General features: G+C 55.3%; 2 protein-coding genes across 2 annotated transcripts in view; both read right to left on the reverse strand.

Moving 5' to 3' along the window:
- The window catches only part of ALDH4A1 (aldehyde dehydrogenase 4 family member A1), a 17754-nt gene extending 14905 nt beyond the window's left edge, over positions 1–2849 (reverse strand). Inside the window, exons 1-2 of the mRNA XM_078869717.1 lie at positions 2740–2849; positions 446–454 (exon numbers count right to left, since the gene is read on the reverse strand). Coding sequence (XP_078725843.1) covers positions 446–454; positions 2740–2809 — 79 coding nt within the window. The 5' untranslated portion in view covers positions 2810–2849. The remainder of the gene's footprint in view (positions 1–445; positions 455–2739) is intronic.
- A 1226-nt stretch (positions 2850–4075) lies between these two features.
- NOP2 (NOP2 nucleolar protein) lies at positions 4076–17741 on the reverse strand. The gene is made up of 19 exons (XM_078869718.1): positions 17497–17741; positions 15953–15989; positions 15406–15494; positions 14993–15079; positions 14381–14511; positions 13528–13641; positions 12942–12997; positions 12435–12529; positions 11787–11880; positions 11241–11346; positions 9851–9940; positions 9555–9642; positions 8603–8743; positions 8007–8146; positions 7384–7473; positions 6807–6929; positions 6287–6384; positions 5576–5706; positions 4076–5340 (listed from the first exon to the last, which is right to left on the reverse strand). Exons 1-19 carry the CDS (start codon positions 17606–17608, stop codon positions 4736–4738), a joined length of 2427 nt encoding a protein of 808 aa, XP_078725844.1. The 5' UTR covers positions 17609–17741; the 3' UTR covers positions 4076–4735.
- Positions 17742–18284: the final 543 nt, after the last annotated feature.

Consider the following 18284-nt stretch of genomic DNA (forward strand, 5'->3'; position numbering starts at 1 on the left):
AATTGGGATGACACGCACAGCAAAATCGCCCCTTACTGCGAAAACCTGGCAGGGCCCTCCTGAAAAAGGGACTTGAGACTCAGTGAGGCTCTTCTGGGTAAAGTAGCACAGTAGTAGACTAATACTAATAAATGATGATTACACCATTTTCACGACGAGATTACTTAATTTGTGGAACCGTGGCACTGCGAGTTTGCACAGCGTTATGAAGGCCTCACGCTGTTGACTATTACACCAGACCAGAGGCAGATTATTGACGGAGTTAATCGCAGACGGTGATGCAACATCTGGAGAACACCCCAGTGGGGTGCGGAATGTGGGGGGGGGGTCTTTGAGCAGAGGGCGCGCCTCCAGGGTGGCACAAATCCAGCCACATGCGTGCAGGATGGTCCAGATGTCTTGTGACCCACAATTAATTGACCCATATTAATTGAAAACCCATAATACTGATGTCCTGACGCTCCAAGAAACACACGTCTTGGATTCCCTACATACCAGTCGCTACCACCACCAATTGACCCCAAACATGCTTTTTTGCTTTGTATGTTAATTTATGTTTTAAATAAACTTTACATTAAAAGTAATATTACGTTTTAGAGATTTAAATGGAGGTCAATAGACATCTGGATCACCCTGTGCCACGGGCGGAGTTGTCTCGCGATCATGCTGGCTCCCACCCAGGTCCTTCAACTCATTCCAGATCCTTCCACAGCCCCGCCCCCCGCGGTGACCAATATTGCACGCATAGCTGCCAAACCCATACGCTCTACCCGTGTTCTTGTACAGGGAAAGTGAGTTTTCAGGTGCGGGTCTAAACACGGGCGAAAAAAAAGTGTTTTTGTCTATTTGTGTTTCTTCCTTGTGATGGTGACTTTGTAGGATGAAGGCACCGGGTGGCCAATAAGGTCTGAGTGGGTCTGTAATAGGGTAGGGGCACTGATAAGGGGTTGACAGGTATGTGCACGTGAGTCGCGTTGTTTTGTATATTCTCAGGACAAAGAACAAACTCGAACGCAGCTTCACGACAAGACGGAACAGGCCCGTCTCAAACATCGCACCTCCAATCAGCACGGTTGGCTACGTATGGTGCGAAAGAAGTTCAACATACGTGTACACTTTAATCGTGTAGGCTTTCGTGACCAATATTATTCATAATAAACGTGTTTGGGTTAGATCGCGTTATTTATAAATGTGTCGTAACCCTCCACCACCCGACACGGCCAATCAGTAAAAAAAAGACAAAAGACAAAATAGTTCACTACTTTAGCCCACCGGTGTCTTCATACTATTTGTCTTTTGTCAACGTGACACTTTTTTACTGATTGGCCGTGTCGGGTGGTGGAGGGTTACGACACATATTTAAATAACGCGATCTAACCCAAAAACGTTTATTATGAATACGTGTACACGCATACAATTCTCGTTTGGCCCGATGGAAAATTTTAATCGCCGATTAAGAATCCATACATTATAAAACATTGACTCAGTACCAATAGATGGTGCTAGCACTTTATAGTAATGCAAGTCTGGAGTACGTTGCCGGGTTTAATCCATCCTGGTAATTATTATCGGTCACAGAGCTTGGTGTAGCAGTCACCGCTGGTCTACAAAATTATCCTTGGACTCGCCCTGCCTACCTCACCCCTCATCTCACTCTACTCCCCTCCACGCACTCTCCTACCTCTCCCCTCTCATCTCACTCCACTCCCCTCCACGCACTCTCCTACCTCTCATCTCACTCTACTCCCCTCCACGCACTCTCCTGCCTCTCCCCTCTAATCTCACTCTACTCCCCTCCACGCACTCTCCCCTCTCATCTCACTCCACTCTCCTCCACACACTCTCCTTCCCCTCCCCTACCTCTCCCCTCCCATCTCACTCTACTCCCCTCCACGCACTCTCCTGCCTCTCATCTCACTCCACTCCCCCTCCACTCACTCTCATACCTCTCCCCTCTCATCTCACTCTACTCTCCTACCTCTCCCCTCCCCTACATCTCCCCCTCCCATCTCACTCTGCTCCCCTCCACGCACTCTCCTACCTCTCCCCTCTTATCTCACTCCACTCCCCTCACCCCCCTATTCACAGTGTCTTGTTGTCACGCGCCAGCAGAAACTTGTTTAGCAGCTCCGGGGCAAAGCATCTTCTTCATGCCTTCCAGATGACTGACAAAGTAATTCTCTGCTGGCAAAGGATGCTGCTGCTCATAATGGCCGTGTCAGACACACTCAGCCTGCACTTCTCGTGACCTGGGTTCGAACCAGGGTTTCGCGCACGTGGGTGATTAAATCCGCCGGCTGGCTGCGAAACACACCCCAGGGCTCGGGTCCCCATAGGGGGGGTCCGGCTCCCCCCCCCCCCTAAGAGATTAAGCGAGGTTGGCTACGTACGGCGCGAAAGAAGTTAAACATACAGGGAACCTGGAAATGTGGCAGGGGTGCAGTGTGATCTCAGCTCCCCGCTGTGTGTGTGTAATGATTGGCCACTGCCCCTAACGTCTCCTATGATGTTTTTTTGTTTCAGGCCACAACACTGCTACTGCCCTCACTGCCCTGCACCTGCCCATACTGCCCCTACCCCCCACTGCCACCCAGTGGCCCATACTTTACCCGCAATGCCCCCCCCCCATCCCCTTGCTCCACGCCAGTGTCCTTTGCCACTCTCCACTGCCCTCTACACCTCACCACTGCTCCATTACCTCTGTCCACTGCCCCCCCCCCACCGCTGCCCGGTCCCTACCCCCAACTGCCCCCCACGCTGCCCCGTACCTGGTGGCTGTGGGGCGACAGAGGCGGACGATTGAGTTCATTGCTGCCGCTGCTGCTGAGGGCAGCTGATGCTGGACGAGACCACGATGCAAGGCGGGGGGGGGGTGGCGGGGGGGTGTCCCATACGCAGACCTCGCCACGCCCACGTGCCGGATTGGTCGAGCCCACGATGCCACGTGTGCGGCCATCTTGGTACGGGAAGCCCGAGGGCCGCTAACACGGAGCGGATGGACCGCGACATCCCTCGGAGTGCCCCGCCCCTGAGTAAGATGGCTGCTCAGGCCCCCACCCCACCCACCGGTGTCGTGACGTTAAGAGAATCCCCGCCCCTGAGTAAGATGGCTGCTCAGGCCCCCACCCCACCCACCGGTGTCGTGACGTCACGAGAATCCCCTCCCCGCCCCTGAGTAAGATGGCTGCCAAGGTTCCCCCCTCCCCACACGCCGAGTGCCGATGGACGAATCACAGACAAGGGGGCGCGAATCAACCGACCAATGGGATTGGGAGGACGTCGCCTGTCACGTGATACCACACCCCTCGAGCTAAAAATAGAACCGTACACAACTAACACAAACAACATGAGCGAGTCAACATCTGACTGGGTATTCAAGCCGATGCGACGCCGCCAATAAAATCGTAAAGACTCCATCGCCGCCGATTTCAAATTACCTGTCCCGACATATGAAGCGCTCCGATTGGTCGAGCCGTGGGTGTGTCCCAATTGCCCAACGGCCAATGGAAGGGGAGTCGAGGTTGGCGTGGTCACGTGGGTGCGCTTGGGGGTTAGCGGAGGTCACCGTCCGCACACATGGGTCACCATGCGGTATTGGGCCTACTCGTCCCACGCTACCTGCCGTTCGACCGTGGTGTATCGATATGTATCTTGCTGGAGATGGCAGAAGCATTTAAGAGGCGTATACCCCATCTTCTTGGTCCTTTCGGTAAAGTCACGTAGAAGGGAAATAAAATAATACAAATAAAACATAATAAAATAATTCTCACGTTTCGGCCACAACGCAAGCAGCCGTCCTCACCTGAGGACGGCTGCTTACGTGACTTTACCGAAAGGACCAAGAAGATGAATCCCTGCAGTCACGAAAGCTTTAAATCGAAATTTAGGCGTATATCCGTTTGCTTCAACTGCTGCGCCGGACAAAATATAATAGGCGACGTTTCGGGCAATTCCCCTTCTTTACAGCACATGGAGCGGCCAGAAATGGTGGGATGAATAGATGCACCACCTGTGCTCCCCTGTGCCACCTTGGCATGACGCACACACACCCACAAACAGGTTCACACCCACTCTCTACATAAAAGTCTTTATTCTCACCGCCGTTAAATGCACAGCAGCAGGAGTCAAAATATTATTAATTAATCCGAACGGGGTTTAAGCCGAGCAGGATGCGCCGTAGACGAATCTCATTTCGAGCGACCGATCAACACCGCGCGGCATGCGTCGGCGACGACAATCGAGACTCCCGGCTTCAGCGGACACTTCCGACGCGGCCGATGATTTAGCGTCGCGCAATCGTCACTCGCATCCTTCTCCACTGGCACATCCAAGCCGAGCCTGACGCCAAGCCCTCGCTGTATACGGGTGGTTGTCCACTGGCTATTTGCCGAGCAGAGCCAGAATGAAAACCGTAATACGCCGACCTCACAAGACGACTGAAGCTGGCTCAGGGGGCCAAGCAGGGCCAGGGGCGGCGGGCATAATAATGCGTTTGTGCGTGCGGTGTCAGTACGCCGTGAAAGACGTGTCGTCGCCGCATCATCTACACACGTCTCGACTCATTCGTTATGGGCACGTCGGCGGCACGGCACGGCTCGGCTCCTGCAGTTGAAAATAAAAACCTAGCGCCTTCTGAGCCGCGCCAGACTTGTTTGGTACAGCCCCGGCACGGCTCAGTTGTGCAGTGGAAAAAAGAGTAAGCAACCGCACTCCGCCCCCCCTTAACCTCCGACCTCTAAACCTTGGCAGGCTTGCCCTTCTTGTTACGGAATTGTTTGGGAGAAGGGAACTTGCCGGGCCCAGGGCTGGCCCCGGCTTTTCTGGTCGGCGTTGCCGACTTCTTCCCACCAAATTTACCTCCGGCCTTAACGCCGCTGGGCTTGCCGGTCGCCTTCCCTGTGACCCTGAACGCAGCCTTACCTACCTGAGGAATCCTGGTGGCACTGCCTGCAACCTTTAACGTGGTTTTCCCCACGGCCTTCCCCTTATTATTAGCATTGCCGATGTGTCCTGCAAGCTTGCTGGCGGGCGGCCGTTGAGCGGACTGTCCTTTCGGCTGCCCTCCCTGCTGCCTCGCAGTTTGCCCTTTGTGCCCCCGTCCCGGTCCAGACTGCTGCTGCTGTTTCGGTGGTTGTTTTGGGCCGGGTCGGTTGTCCGTCCCGCCGTTGAGACGTCTTCTCTTGTTCATGTGATTTGTCTTTGCCGAGTGGATCCCATTTTTGGCGGCGGCAGCGGCCGTGGCAGCGGCCTTCTTTGATGCCCCGGCAGGGTCGGGCCCCGAGCCAACCTCGTCGTCGTCGTCGTCCTGCTCGTCCATGAAGAGCTCCACATCACGGGCATCTGAAATGATAGTGGAACGTCGGTCCAACGTTGATCCAACAGTGCGAAACACACGCCAACATTGGCTGTAGCTGGCGTTTACCACGCGCGTGTGCGCAGCGTTATCATCGCGTGCCGGTTGTGACGGTGAACGTCAGTGCGCGTGTGGTGGGCGGGTTTTTTTTTATATATATGGCAGTCGTGTCAACGTCGCGGCCACCCCTCCGTGTAGTGCCCATGAGGGGGGGGGGCCCACCTGTGGCGGATTTGGGAATGTCGTTGGAGAGTTTCTTGAACTTAGACACGAAGAAGCCGTCCATGTTGTGCGTGTGTGGGTAGAAGCGCCGCGTCAGCTTCAGCGACGGGTGGAAGCGGCGCTCCTTGAAGCTGCGTGCACGCGGAGACGAACACAGTGATGAGTCACGCGCACACACGCGCACACGCGCACGCGCGCACACACGTACACAAGCGCACACACGTACAGTGATGAGTCACGCGCACACACGCAGACACGTACACACGCACACGCGCGCACAAGCGCACACACGCACACAAGCGCACACACGCACACACAGTGATGAGTCATGCACACAGTGATGAGTCACACACACACACACGCACACAAGCGCACACACGTACACAAGCGCACACACGTACACAAGAGCACACACGCGCACAGTGATGAGGCACGCGCACACACGCACACAAGCGCACACACGCACACAAGCGCACACGCGTACACAGCGATGAGTCACACGCACGCGCACACACGCACACAAGCGCACACAGTGATGAGTCACGCGCACACACGCACACATGCGCACACACACGCACACACGCGCACACACATGTACAAGCTACGCATTGAGACACGCGTGACGAAACGCATAAGCGGACACGAAACGAATCACGCATAAGCGGACACGTGATCAAACAGCCGGGGGGCTCGGGGCCCCCCACTACGTACCGCGTGAATCCCTCCTTGCCAAAGTCGAGGCCCGTGGGCACGAGCTTCACGTTGCGCTTGCGCAGCGCGTAGTCCACCACCCACTCGTTCTCCTCCACCTGCTCGGCCCACCACAGACAAAGATCCCCCATATGGCCTTTAATAGACTGTTGAGGCAAGTGCTGTTCGCGAGCACCTATGCAGACCGGAACGGCGCACGAGGCGGTGGGCGGCCAGCGCCACGCCCAGCCGCCTTTGTCTCCCCGGTGGTGATGTTTACTTAGGCACCGCACCAGGTACTCATTTGAAACGGAGTCGACGTCGGGGAGGCCTAGGGCCAGTTCAGATCATTATTACCGGTGTTGGACATAAGTGGGAATCGAACTCGGGTTGCCGGGTTCATAGCACAGCACGTTAACCACGACACTACCATTCGCCCCACTGCACACACAAGTCCATCAGCGTGAGGCAACGGTGCGGCATGCCCGGCATGCCCTGCGTGCGTGGCGCTGCTGCGTGTGGTGCGAGCGTTGTGCCTCACCGTGACGGAGCAGGTGCAGTAGACTAGGAACCCCCCCGTGGTGGATGCTGCGTCCAGGCAGTCGATGGCCGTGAGCAGCAGCTGCTTCTGCAGGTGAGCGCAGCGCAGGATGTCCTTCTCATCCTGCGCGACCGGCACGTGGGGAGACACGGGGGGGGGGGGGGGGGGGAGACACGCGGAGAGACACGGACAGAGATGCGGGGAGACACGCAGGGAAGACCGTTGGACACGGCACACAATGGGGTGGGCGGCCAGCACCTATGCCCACATGCACCCAAAAAACGTAAAAAGACAGACGTGCATGCTCGCACACACGCGCTCGCACACACGCGCTCGCACACACGCGCTCGCACACACGCGCTCGCACACACGCGCTCGCACACACGCGCTCGCACACACGCGCTCGCACACACGCGCTCGCACACACGCGCTCGCACACACGCGCTCGCACACACGCGCTCGCACACACGCGCTCGCACACACGCGCTCGCACACACGCGCTCGCACACACGCGCTCGCACACACGCGCTCGCACACACGCGCTCGCACACACGCGCTCGCACACACGCGCTCACACCTTGCTGGTCTTGACGGATGGGTCCTTGGAGATGATGCCGGTGCCGCTGCAGGGAGCATCGAGCAGCACGCGGTCAAACCCGGTCATCACCTGCACCGCGGGGGACGGAGAGCGCAGGGTCAGGACGCGGTTGGGGTGAGGGAAGGGTTGTGTGTGAAGGGCGGGTAGGATTGAGGTCGGGTTATGGTAGGGCATGCCTTGGAGTAAAGTTGGGGTACGGCATGAGGATAGGTTTGGAGTTGGGCTGGGTTATCGGTGGAATTAGGGTAGGGTTAGGTTCGGGCAGAGTATGGGTTGGGGTTAAGCTGGGTTAGAGTCGGGTTAGCCAAAGAGTAGGGTAGGGTTATGGTATGGTTAGGGTAGGGTTTGGGCTGGAGAACAGTTAAGAGTATGACTTGAGGTTAGGGTTGGGGGTTATGGCATTGTTTGGGGTGTAGAGCTGGGTACAAATAAAGTTGAGGTGAGGGGAGGGGGGCAGCTATGCCAACAGTGTCACGTGGCTGGCATGGAGGGGCACGCCCTGTAAATGTATCCCCCCTTCCCCCCCCCCGACCCATCCCCTGCCGCACCCCCCCCCCCGCCCCTCCCCCTGCCGCCCCCCCCCCGCCCCCCCGAGGTCCCACCTTGGCGAGGGTCCGGCCGTCGTAGTTGCACACGATGGAGTTGGTGACGCCGAGGCGGTGCAGGTTCCCCACCACACTCTTGAGCCGCTCCGAGTTCACGTCGTTGGCCACGATCGCCCCCGTGTTCCTCATCAGCTGGGCTATGGGGGGTGGGGTGAACAGGGGTAGGAGTGCGACTTATTAGGCGAGAGTCGCAGTCAAAGTGGCTGGGCCCAGAGGCAGTTCGGATTCAAACGCGACGCTCTGAGACTGTACCGAGGGCATTCTAGCGCCATCTATTGGCTGCACGTGTCAGCTGACCCGACTGGACGCACGCACGCATGACGGTTCGTGAGTGCGTCGTTAATGCCCGCACAGTGAACGCGCGGTCCTCTTGGCGAGCCCCTGGTGACCAGCCCCGGTGACGTGCGGTCAGAACCCCCCCCCCTTGGCCAGGGCTCGTGGTTTTATTGAACAAACAGGAATTGACCACCGGAGCGCCCCGGTCAGCGCGACCTGGGCAGCACGACCTCGCCATAACCCTGACGGACGCACCTACTCTTCCTCCCCCACACCCCCCCACCTCCCCACCCCCCACCCTCCCCCACTCTCCCTACCCGCGTACGAGGTCTTCCCGCCGGGCGCGGCGCACATGTCCAGCAGCTTCTCGTTCTCCTGCGGCGCGAGTGCCATGACGGGCAGCAGGCTGGAGGCGCCCTGCAGCATGTAGTGCCCGGCGAGGTACTCCGGGGTGGCGCCTGCACGCCCGCAAATCAAACACAAAGGTGACCCCGATAACCTCGGCAGGCCGTCGGGGCAAGTGCCGCAAGTGAGCGGCTACGCGGGCCGGCACGGCGCTTAACGGGGGGGGGGGGGGCGGGGTGGGGGGGGTGGCCAGCAACACGCCGGGCCACCTTTGTCTCCCCAGTGGCGATATTTACACGTCGCAACCAGGTAAGTCATTCGAGGACGAGTTGACCTAGGGGAGGCCTAGGACCGGTAAAGATATTCGTCACTGGTGTTGTTGGCCATGAGCGGGAATCAAATTTGAGTAGCTGCGTTCGTAGCGCAGCGTGCTACCCGCTGCACCACTGTTTTGCCGATCAAAACGCACGCACGTCCACAAGCGTGCACATGAACACACGTACACACGCGCACACGAGGACCGGGCACTTGCACCGGGCGTGATGGTAGTGGCTATGCGACGCCTGTGATCCTGCGCTTCGGCGGCAAAGGTTGGTGGATTGCACGGACTTCTGTGAAAACGAACTTCCCCCCCAAGCCTGCTGGACCGTACGGTGCAGTAGCCGGCAATCGGAAGGACAGCAAGTGGGTTCGTGACTGTGTATCGAATCGATTACGACAAATTTCCGGTCGGAACAAAGTCGCTCTGTATTTTCACTCGAGCCGCGTGCAACTTCCCCCCCCACCCCCACCGTGGCCAACGGACACACGCGGGCAACGACGCGCGGGCAACGGCGCGCAGCCATGTTGCACGCACGGTGTCCTCCCCCCCCACCCCCCCTCAGGTTGAACTCGGGGCTGCGAGAGCCACGAGGCGATGCTCACCGACGGGCACCGACGAGTCGAAGATGACGAGGCCGACCTTTGACCACTTTCCCAGGGGGTCGAGGTTCACGCCCCGGTTAATGAGAGCCTGGGGGGAGGAGAGAGGGGGAGGGGGGGGCGAGTGAGCGACACTGAAAATGGTGCGACGCAGGTGAACACGAGGCCAAGCATTGCGCCGCGCGGGAGTGTGCCACGTCGCACGCGCGTTGTGTTCCACGGGAACGCGATGCGGCTCACGCACGTACGCTCACGCACACCGCGCGTGTGTCCTTGCGTGTCTCCTTGCGTGTCCGTACCTGAGCCAACTCTCTGCGCCGCGTCTTCAGCGTGTTTGTTCGGATCGTCACGGGCCGGTGCACCTCGTTCGCCTCCAGGAACTCGATGAGCTGAGGGCGACGACAAAAAAAGTCGTGACGAGATGAGCGGCGCAAACACGTCTCGCGTCCACCTCGTAAGGGATTATCATTTGATAATCATTTCATGTGCTGAATTCAAATATGACAATCAAAACAACCGATTGGCTACTGTTCCCAAGATATACGTTTTTACATTTTACGTCTATGTATATTGTGTAGATAGTAGAGTTTTACTCATAAATTGTAAGGCTCGGTCTTTTCGTGTGTTTATGGTTGCTTTACATGATAACATGTCACCTGTCCTGTTCCTGTAACACTTTAAACATCAGCAAAAGGGTTATATAAATAAAATGTATTATGAAACAAAAGGCAAAAAACTATTATGTCTATATAAGTACGTAGTTTAGTCCCTATTCAGTGTCTACTCGGGGATTCTTGGCTTGTCTCTTGTATTCATTAATTGGAGCATCTCGTATCACTGTCCAGCAATAGTCTGCAAGCATTGATGGGCTCCATTTGCCCTGATAGCGTTACAATGTCCTGGTGAAATCGCTCGCCATGCTCACCGTGGCTAACGGAGACACGCGGGCAACGGCGCACAGCCACGGTCATTCAGTTCACCTTGTTATGAGGTGTGGTTCAGAGGAGGAGGATGATGGGAGAAAATCTGGGTCATGTGACCTTGATGGTTCAGGACCAGAAGTTTAATCCTCTTCCTCGTCTGACTCAAGTGATAATGATTCTGGTGCATCAGGAACCGGGAGTCCTCCTCAGTGGGGTACTGGGCGTATAGCTAATGGAATGTTTGGATAATGCACAGTCCACTTTTTTTTCTTTGACACACCTTTCCCAACTGGAGGCGCCATGCAAAAGTAACAATTGCTGATATGATCTGTTGGCTCTCTCCAAATCATTGGCACTGCAAAAGGCATAGATTTAATTTTCCTGTTCAACCACTGGCGAAGATGTTTTTTGCACAAGTGTTGCAGCATGTGTGTGGGGCCCACATCTTGTCCTGATCTCCAATTTTGTGGCCAAAATAAAGGTGATAGGCTTCCTTAACCATTGTGGTTATACTGCGCTTTTGTGATACAAAAGTTACTTCACCACAAACACAGCAGAAGTTATCTGCTTTGTTCACACAAGTACGAGGCATCTCTGCTCACGTTGGCTAAGCCGAAGGGAATGGAGTTTCACAGCGACATCTATGTGTACGGTGCGATCCCCCCCAACACAGCGCTCGATCACCACAGACAGCCACAACCACCACCCGACATCGCACAAGTAGATCCCAAACATGACGTCAACGTCACACAACAACGTCGCACACCTCTGAGAGGGGGAAGAGTCCGCTGAGGAGGCTCATGAGGAAGTCGTTGTAGCTGTAGTACATGGCGAGGTCACGCTTCAGGAGCTCCAGGTACTCCTCCCGGGTCCTGCCACGAACACGCGTCACAAAGACAAAGATCACCCATGTAGCCTTTAAACAGACTTAAGGGGCAAGTGCTGTTGGCGAGCACCTTTCTCCCCCAGTGCCGATGTAATGTACACACCACGGCAGGTACTCGCTTAAGGTCGAGTCAACCTAAGGGAGGAGGCTCAAGACCGGTTCAGATATTTGCCGTCACCGTTATTTGGTCGAGAGCGGGGATCGGAACTCGGGTTGCCGCGTTTGTGTCGCAGTGCACCGCGAACCGCCGCGCCACCGCTCCCTACAATGAGCCCGCACCCCCGATTTGCACGGTAGGCTACATGCGGTACCAAAGAAGTTCAACACGTATACATACACACGTACACAAGCATACACACACGTACACACGCGTAACGCACGCGCTTGCACGAGCAGCGTCGCCCCAAACACGCCGTCGCGGCTCACCTGCCCGGCTCGCGTCGGTTCGTGAAGTCTCCCAGCACCGCCAGGTTGTCCTGCATCCGCTGGTGGATGACCTGCAGGTCGGGCGGCTGAACGGGTGCGGCGCCAGCGTCAAGGAGAGAACCGCAAAACTCCCACCGCCGCGCCCACGACGACGCTCAACACGACCGTGGTGCACGCGTGATAACAGCCCTCTAGTCTATCCACTATTAGGTGAAGGCCTACTCCAGCCCTGTAGTCAGTCCACTACTGACTGGGAGAAGGCCTACTCCAGCCCTCTAGTCGGTCCACTACTGACTGGGTGAAGACCTACTCCAGCCCTCTAGTAGGTCCACTACTGTGGGTGGGTGAAGGGATGCGGTGGCCCAGCACCGGTTCGTTCGGACGTCTACTCGTCCACCGATGGTAGCCATGGACGGAAACTGTGTGTTAGCTCGGTCGTGTGGGGCACGGCACCCCGATGCGTTTTCACGTTGCGTACAATCGCCCCTCATGGTGGCTGGGAAAAATAAATGTCAGATGGTGGGAGAATGAAATCCGATCGACGCAGCTCTGAGCCTGGACTTCAAAAGGGGCACGTAGCCGACAGCACGAATGTCTGGGGGGGAAGCGCTTTCGAGCGAGTGGCGGGTGCGTGTGCGTAAAGGATATCTTCCTTCTCGATCTCCTGTCCGCTGGGCAGCACAAAGCGCTCGCTCTCCACGATGTTGGTCTGCATGTCGTCCTCATCCTCCTGCAGGAGCTTCCTGCACGCGGCACGGACCACGAGCATCGTCCCCACATTGAACACTGATCATGGGAATGGCTGCGATGTTTACCCACCAAACTGACGGGCAGATGAAAAACATCGCTTTTTACCTTGTAAGGAAACTCCCCCCCCCTCCACCCCCCCCCACCCCGGGCTTGGGCCCCCAGGTACAGCTTTAGCCCCTTTCCCACCCCTTCCCCCGCACTTCTGATTAGCACGGTTGGCTACGTACGGTGCGAAAGAAGTTCCACATACATAAATACATACACACACCCCGCCACCACCTCCTCTCGTCAGCCCTGCCCAACTGCCCAGCCCCCCCCCCACCCACGTCTCGCCCTGGCCACCCCCCGTGCCGCCACCTATCTCCCTCCATCAGCCCGGTGACGTCACAAGATGGGCAGACTCACTTGGCCTTCTCCATTCGACTTCTCTGCTTCTTCGCAGCCTTCTCGATTGGCAGGAGCTGAGGACACAGGGAGAGAGGTCATGACCCCAGCGAAAACAGAACCACCGCTCCAGAGTTCTAAATGTGACCGCACACTCACCCACATCCGACCTCTAACCCCATCACTCAACCACACCCGACCTCTAACACGATCACTCACCTGACCTCTAACCCATCACACTCACCTGACCTCTAGCCCCATCACTCACCCACACCCGACCTCTAACTCCATCACTCACCCACACCCGACCTCTAACCCCATCACTCACCCACACACAACCTCTAACTCCATCACACTCACCCGACCTCTAACCCCATCACACTCACCTGACCTCTAACCCCATCACTCATCCAAACCTGACCCCTAACCCCCATCTCACTCACCCACACCCAACCTATAACCCCCATCACACTCCCCCACATGCGACCTCTAACCCTATCACACACTCACACCCGGCCTCTAACCGCAACTATACTCACCCACCAAACTACACTTATCCGTCTAACCACACTACGACCCTTGGACCAAGAGATGTGCAGATACAAACCTCATCATCACCATCCTCGTCACCTTCCCCCTCATCGTCTTCATCATCATCGTCGTCATCATCGGTGCCATCAAAATCAGCGCACAGCCCCTCGCCCCCATTCTCCAGGTCGGACTACGGAGACATTTTAAGAGGCACGCGGCAAATTAACAAACAAAAATAGAAGAAAAACCATGCACACACATGGATTCTCAAGCGCTTTCCATTATTTAAAAAATTAACCCGTAAAAACAAAGTTTTTCACTATAAACCTTTATATGCGTGGCATCGGTTTTATTTTATTATTCATTTCTGTTTTTCTCGAGTAAGAGTTTCATTTTTATCACATTGGTATTTTAAATTAAATATAAGGAAAGTCGTATATAAGGATTATAAGGTTCAGTTTTTGTATGATTTTTTATATTGTACATTTTTGTTGTTTTCTTGAATAATTTTCTGTGTTTAGGAAAAATATATGATTGTGTTAGTGAAATTGTTTTTTTCCTAAAAAGTGGAAAATTTTTGAAACAATTTTTCACGAAAATAAATTGTCACGCACAACGAGTCTGTGTGCAAAATGTCAGCTCGATTGGATCACGGGAAGTGAGTTAAAAAACGACCGAAAGATTTGCGCGGTTGTAAGCGCGCAAGCAAGCAAGCAAGTGAACTTAATATAAAGGATTTAAAACGAGCAATGGCCCTTCTTCATAGCACATGACGGATGGACCTACAGAGCTAACGCATAACCACTCTAAACTTTGCATTGAATATTAACAGCCGTCACAAACAGGACGTGTGATGCACAGGTGCAGCAGTGGCAGCAGCGCAAGCAGAACGGTTGCCAGCCCAGGCGGTTCGCGCAGCTCCCACCCACCTCCTCGTCATCATCGTCGGCATCATCATCATCATCATCGTCGTCATCGAGCCGCTTGCGCTTGGCGGGCGTGAGCCACGCGGCGTTCTCGTCGCTGTATACCTTGGTCCTCTTCACCTCCAGGATGGCGTCTGTGGGGGTGGGGGGGGGGTGGGGGGCAGCGGCGCTGAAGAACGTGCGACACTCGTGCGTTGTGCCATGTCGCTCACCGTCTCACCGAGTCACTCACTCACCACCACCCCGTTGTGTCTTCTCACGGAGTCACTCACCACCACCACCTCGCCGTGTAGCCCACCTTCTCACCGAGTCACTCACCACCACCTCGTCGTGTCGCCCACCTTCTTACTCTGTCACCCACAACCTCATCGTATCATCCGTAACCTCACCACGTCACCCTTGACTTCATCACACTGCCCGCCACTCGGCCTGCAACCTCATTTCCCGCCACTCTGACTGGGACCTCATCGGTTTATCATCCACCACCCCATCGTGCAACTCGCCACCTCTTCTCATCTCACCCCCCCCCCACTCTCCCACCAATCACAACCTCATTACCCTCATCATCGTGCCACCACACCGAGGCACCCGCGCCACCTTCACCGCAGTGCGTACCGTCTGCCGAGTCGGCCCCCGACAACTCCTCGTCGGAGCCAGCCGCGCCATCGCCCGTGGAGTCGTCATCCTCGTCATCTTGGGTCACTGGTGGAGAGAGGAAGAGAGAGGGAGAGAAAAGGGAGAGAGAAGGGAGGAGAGAGAAGAGAAAGGAGAGGAGAGAGAGCCGGGCTCCATTAACTGGGGCCGAGTCATTCCCAACGACGTGAGTGCGGTCAGGCGCGTTGGATCATGGTTACGAGCGTTATCGCGCCCTCGCCATGACAAGATTACTCAGAGAGCGGACCTTTTTCATAGCAAATGAGCATGGGTGCAGAAGCCACCGCCAGGGGGGGGGGGATTTCTCCAGGTCCAAGAAAATCGTGGCGGTGAGATCTGGGGTGGCGATCCGGGGCCCGTGGGGTCACACTCACCTCCAACACTCAGCAGCTGCTTCTTGGGTTTGGAAAATCCAGATTTGTTTTCAACCTTCTGGACCTCCTTGGCAAAACGCTTTGCAGCTCTAAACAAAAGAATCAGACAAAAGATCCGCCCGTATAGCATTAACAGACTGTAGGACCAAATGCTGTTGATGAACACCTATGAAGGTCGTCACGGTACACAGGAGGGTGGGTGGTCAGAACCACACTCAGAGGTACACAAACACGCACACACACACGTACACGCAGACACGTTTAAACCGGACTCATAATTGAGTTTTGGGTCAGACCGCCGCGTGATAAAAATGCCATTGTGTGTCGTACAACCTCTTCCACCTGACAGGGCCAATTAAAAATAAAGTCCAGTGCATGTGGCATGTCGATGTGCTGTGAGAGCAATCGCCAGACGTTAACACTGAAAGACGATTGGATGTGTGGCTATCGCCGGACCCATGAGATGGCAACGAAATGGGGAGGGAAGACTTCATCAAGCAGCAGACAGAACTGTTCCAAGGGCGACCGCGTGATGTGCGTGCCTCACCTCTTCCGCCCGTGACTTGAGAGCTTCACCTCCACACCTGCAAGCAGAGGACAGCGTTACCCACAATCCACCAGTTTCTCACGCCGCCGAGTTACCACCCTGTGCGATCGCTCTCTGGCTTCCCGATTTTCGCTTCCGCTCCAATTCAGCGCCACTCGTTTTGAGTTTAATCTGATGGACTGGAGATCACATTATTATTATTTGTAGGCTTAATATAACGTGCGCCTCAACGAGTGTAGTTCATTGTGTGCGACGTAAGTGGCAAAGCTCTTGATACGCGGTGGTTTGGCTGCTGCAGCTCTTTACTATTAAAATGTCCCACCCTTTATTGCTGCTAATCCTATTTCCCTCCCTTTATCACTGATAATCCTACATAATATAGTAGCATGATATGACTTTGAGACCCCCCACCACCTACACATTCCACAAGTAGTGACTAATCCCATATCTGCATGTCATCAATATGCTACATTCCTCTGTTGATATGTAAACTTCTTTGTCAAGGCTCTCTCCTCCGACCCAGCTTAAAAATACGCTGCCAAGCTTAGCAGTGTTCATTGGGACGCTGTCTTTCCGACAGCCCTGTTCTTCGCCTGAGGACGGCTGCTTGCGTTGTGGCCGAAACGTCGTGAGAATTGTTATCTTATTATGCTTATTTTAATTGTTTTATTATTTCCCTTCGACGTGACTATACCGAAAGAACCAAGAATATGGCAAAGCTCTATTTTTCAGACTGACTTGGGACGGCCCCAACACGGTTCGGTTATAAAGAGGTAGCAATGCTTACCCTAATGAGGTATTCATATGGCGGCCTCAACATCAGTGGCACGGCTCTATCTTCCAGAAATTGTAACAGACTTTGTCTGTGGTGGATTAAATTGGGCCCCTTAAAAAACACAGCGGAAACCCCCTCACCCATCCTGCCTTCCGAAGGTGGGAAACCCTCTGCAAGCCACACCCATCGTGACGCGGCTGATAACTCTATCAGGTGACCAAAAGCCCTGCCCGGCACCTCCCGTCCAGCGGCACGTGTGCAGAGGTTAATTTTTTGGCCCAAATATTTTTTTTTGTATTAGTCGAGTAATCGAAGTGATCGTAATAGAAAAATTGTAAATCCCAGCCCAACACATTTTATATGCACAATGCTACAATTTGAACCAAGCCTCGCCAGACCACGGGAACGGGGGTGGGGGGACGGAGTCGAGCGGTCGCCCATGGGAGTCGGGAGATATTGGAACACCTAAATATGGGGGGGGGGGGTCACGCAGACTTGGGATCGATGGGTTCCCACGGGACGTGGCCACGCGGGGTCACTTGTTACAGCAAAGACGAGTCACACAGCGCGACGAGACACTGAGAAACGTGGCACACGTGGGCCCGAGACCAGGGCCCACCGTGGCCACGCGGAGCCAGAGTGGCCCTCTCGGCTCCCCTCGTCCGCTACAAATGAGGCCGCCTCATCCGTCCCATACGAGAGCCGTCCCAGCGAGGTTGGGGCCTAAGGCCACCAACCTCGCCTGCGTCCACCCCGCGACGTTTCTCACCCGGGTCCTTGCGCAGGGCCCAAGCCACCTCGGTCTCCGCTCCGCGCTGCTTCTTGCTCTTTCTCCCGGGGCCCTTGAGGACCCTCTTGCTGGGGTCGAGACGTCTGCCCATGGCTCCTTAGATGTTGGTCGGACAGGGGGTGTTGGGTGGGGGGTAGTGGGGGGCAGCAGCAGCAGCGGCAGCCACGGGGCAGCAGGAGCGAGGAGCAGCAGCAGGAGGAGGAGGAGGGGGGACACGTGGAACCACAATTCCTTGCGCGTCTCCCGCTTCCGGATGCTGCGTGCGATGCATTAATGAAGCCCCCCCCCCCAGCGTATTAACACACACGTGGATATTTATGTGAAGAAGAACAAATATATACGAGAAGGCGACGTTTCGGGGAATGGCCCGTTTTCGTGACACGTAAATGAGACGTGGCCGTTCCATTATTTTAGTTTGTGTTGGTTTCCTACAAATGTCGTGCCACGCTTGTGCCTGCACACCAGGGACAACGCACCATCACCACCACCGCCGCATTAATCTGCATAATAAAGGCGTTTGGGTCGATTAAAGTGATTTGGATTCTGACGCCTTCTCAGCATAATACAAATGTACTTTTTAAAATGTTAAAATACTCCGTACAAAACAAAAGTTCTCGCTTGTAGCGGCTTCCAGTGGCTGGCGTGGGGCCAATTTTCAGCATTTGCATGCACATACATGGGGCTTGAAGCTTTCGTGACTGGAAGGATTCATACTCTAAGGTTGTTTCGGTAAAGTAACGTAGGTAAAAAATAAATAATATAAATAT

This window comes from Lampetra fluviatilis, chromosome 28 (genome assembly GCF_964198595.1).
Source record: "Lampetra fluviatilis chromosome 28, kcLamFluv1.1, whole genome shotgun sequence".
In the NCBI taxonomy this organism is placed as follows: Eukaryota; Metazoa; Chordata; class Hyperoartia; order Petromyzontiformes; family Petromyzontidae; genus Lampetra; species Lampetra fluviatilis.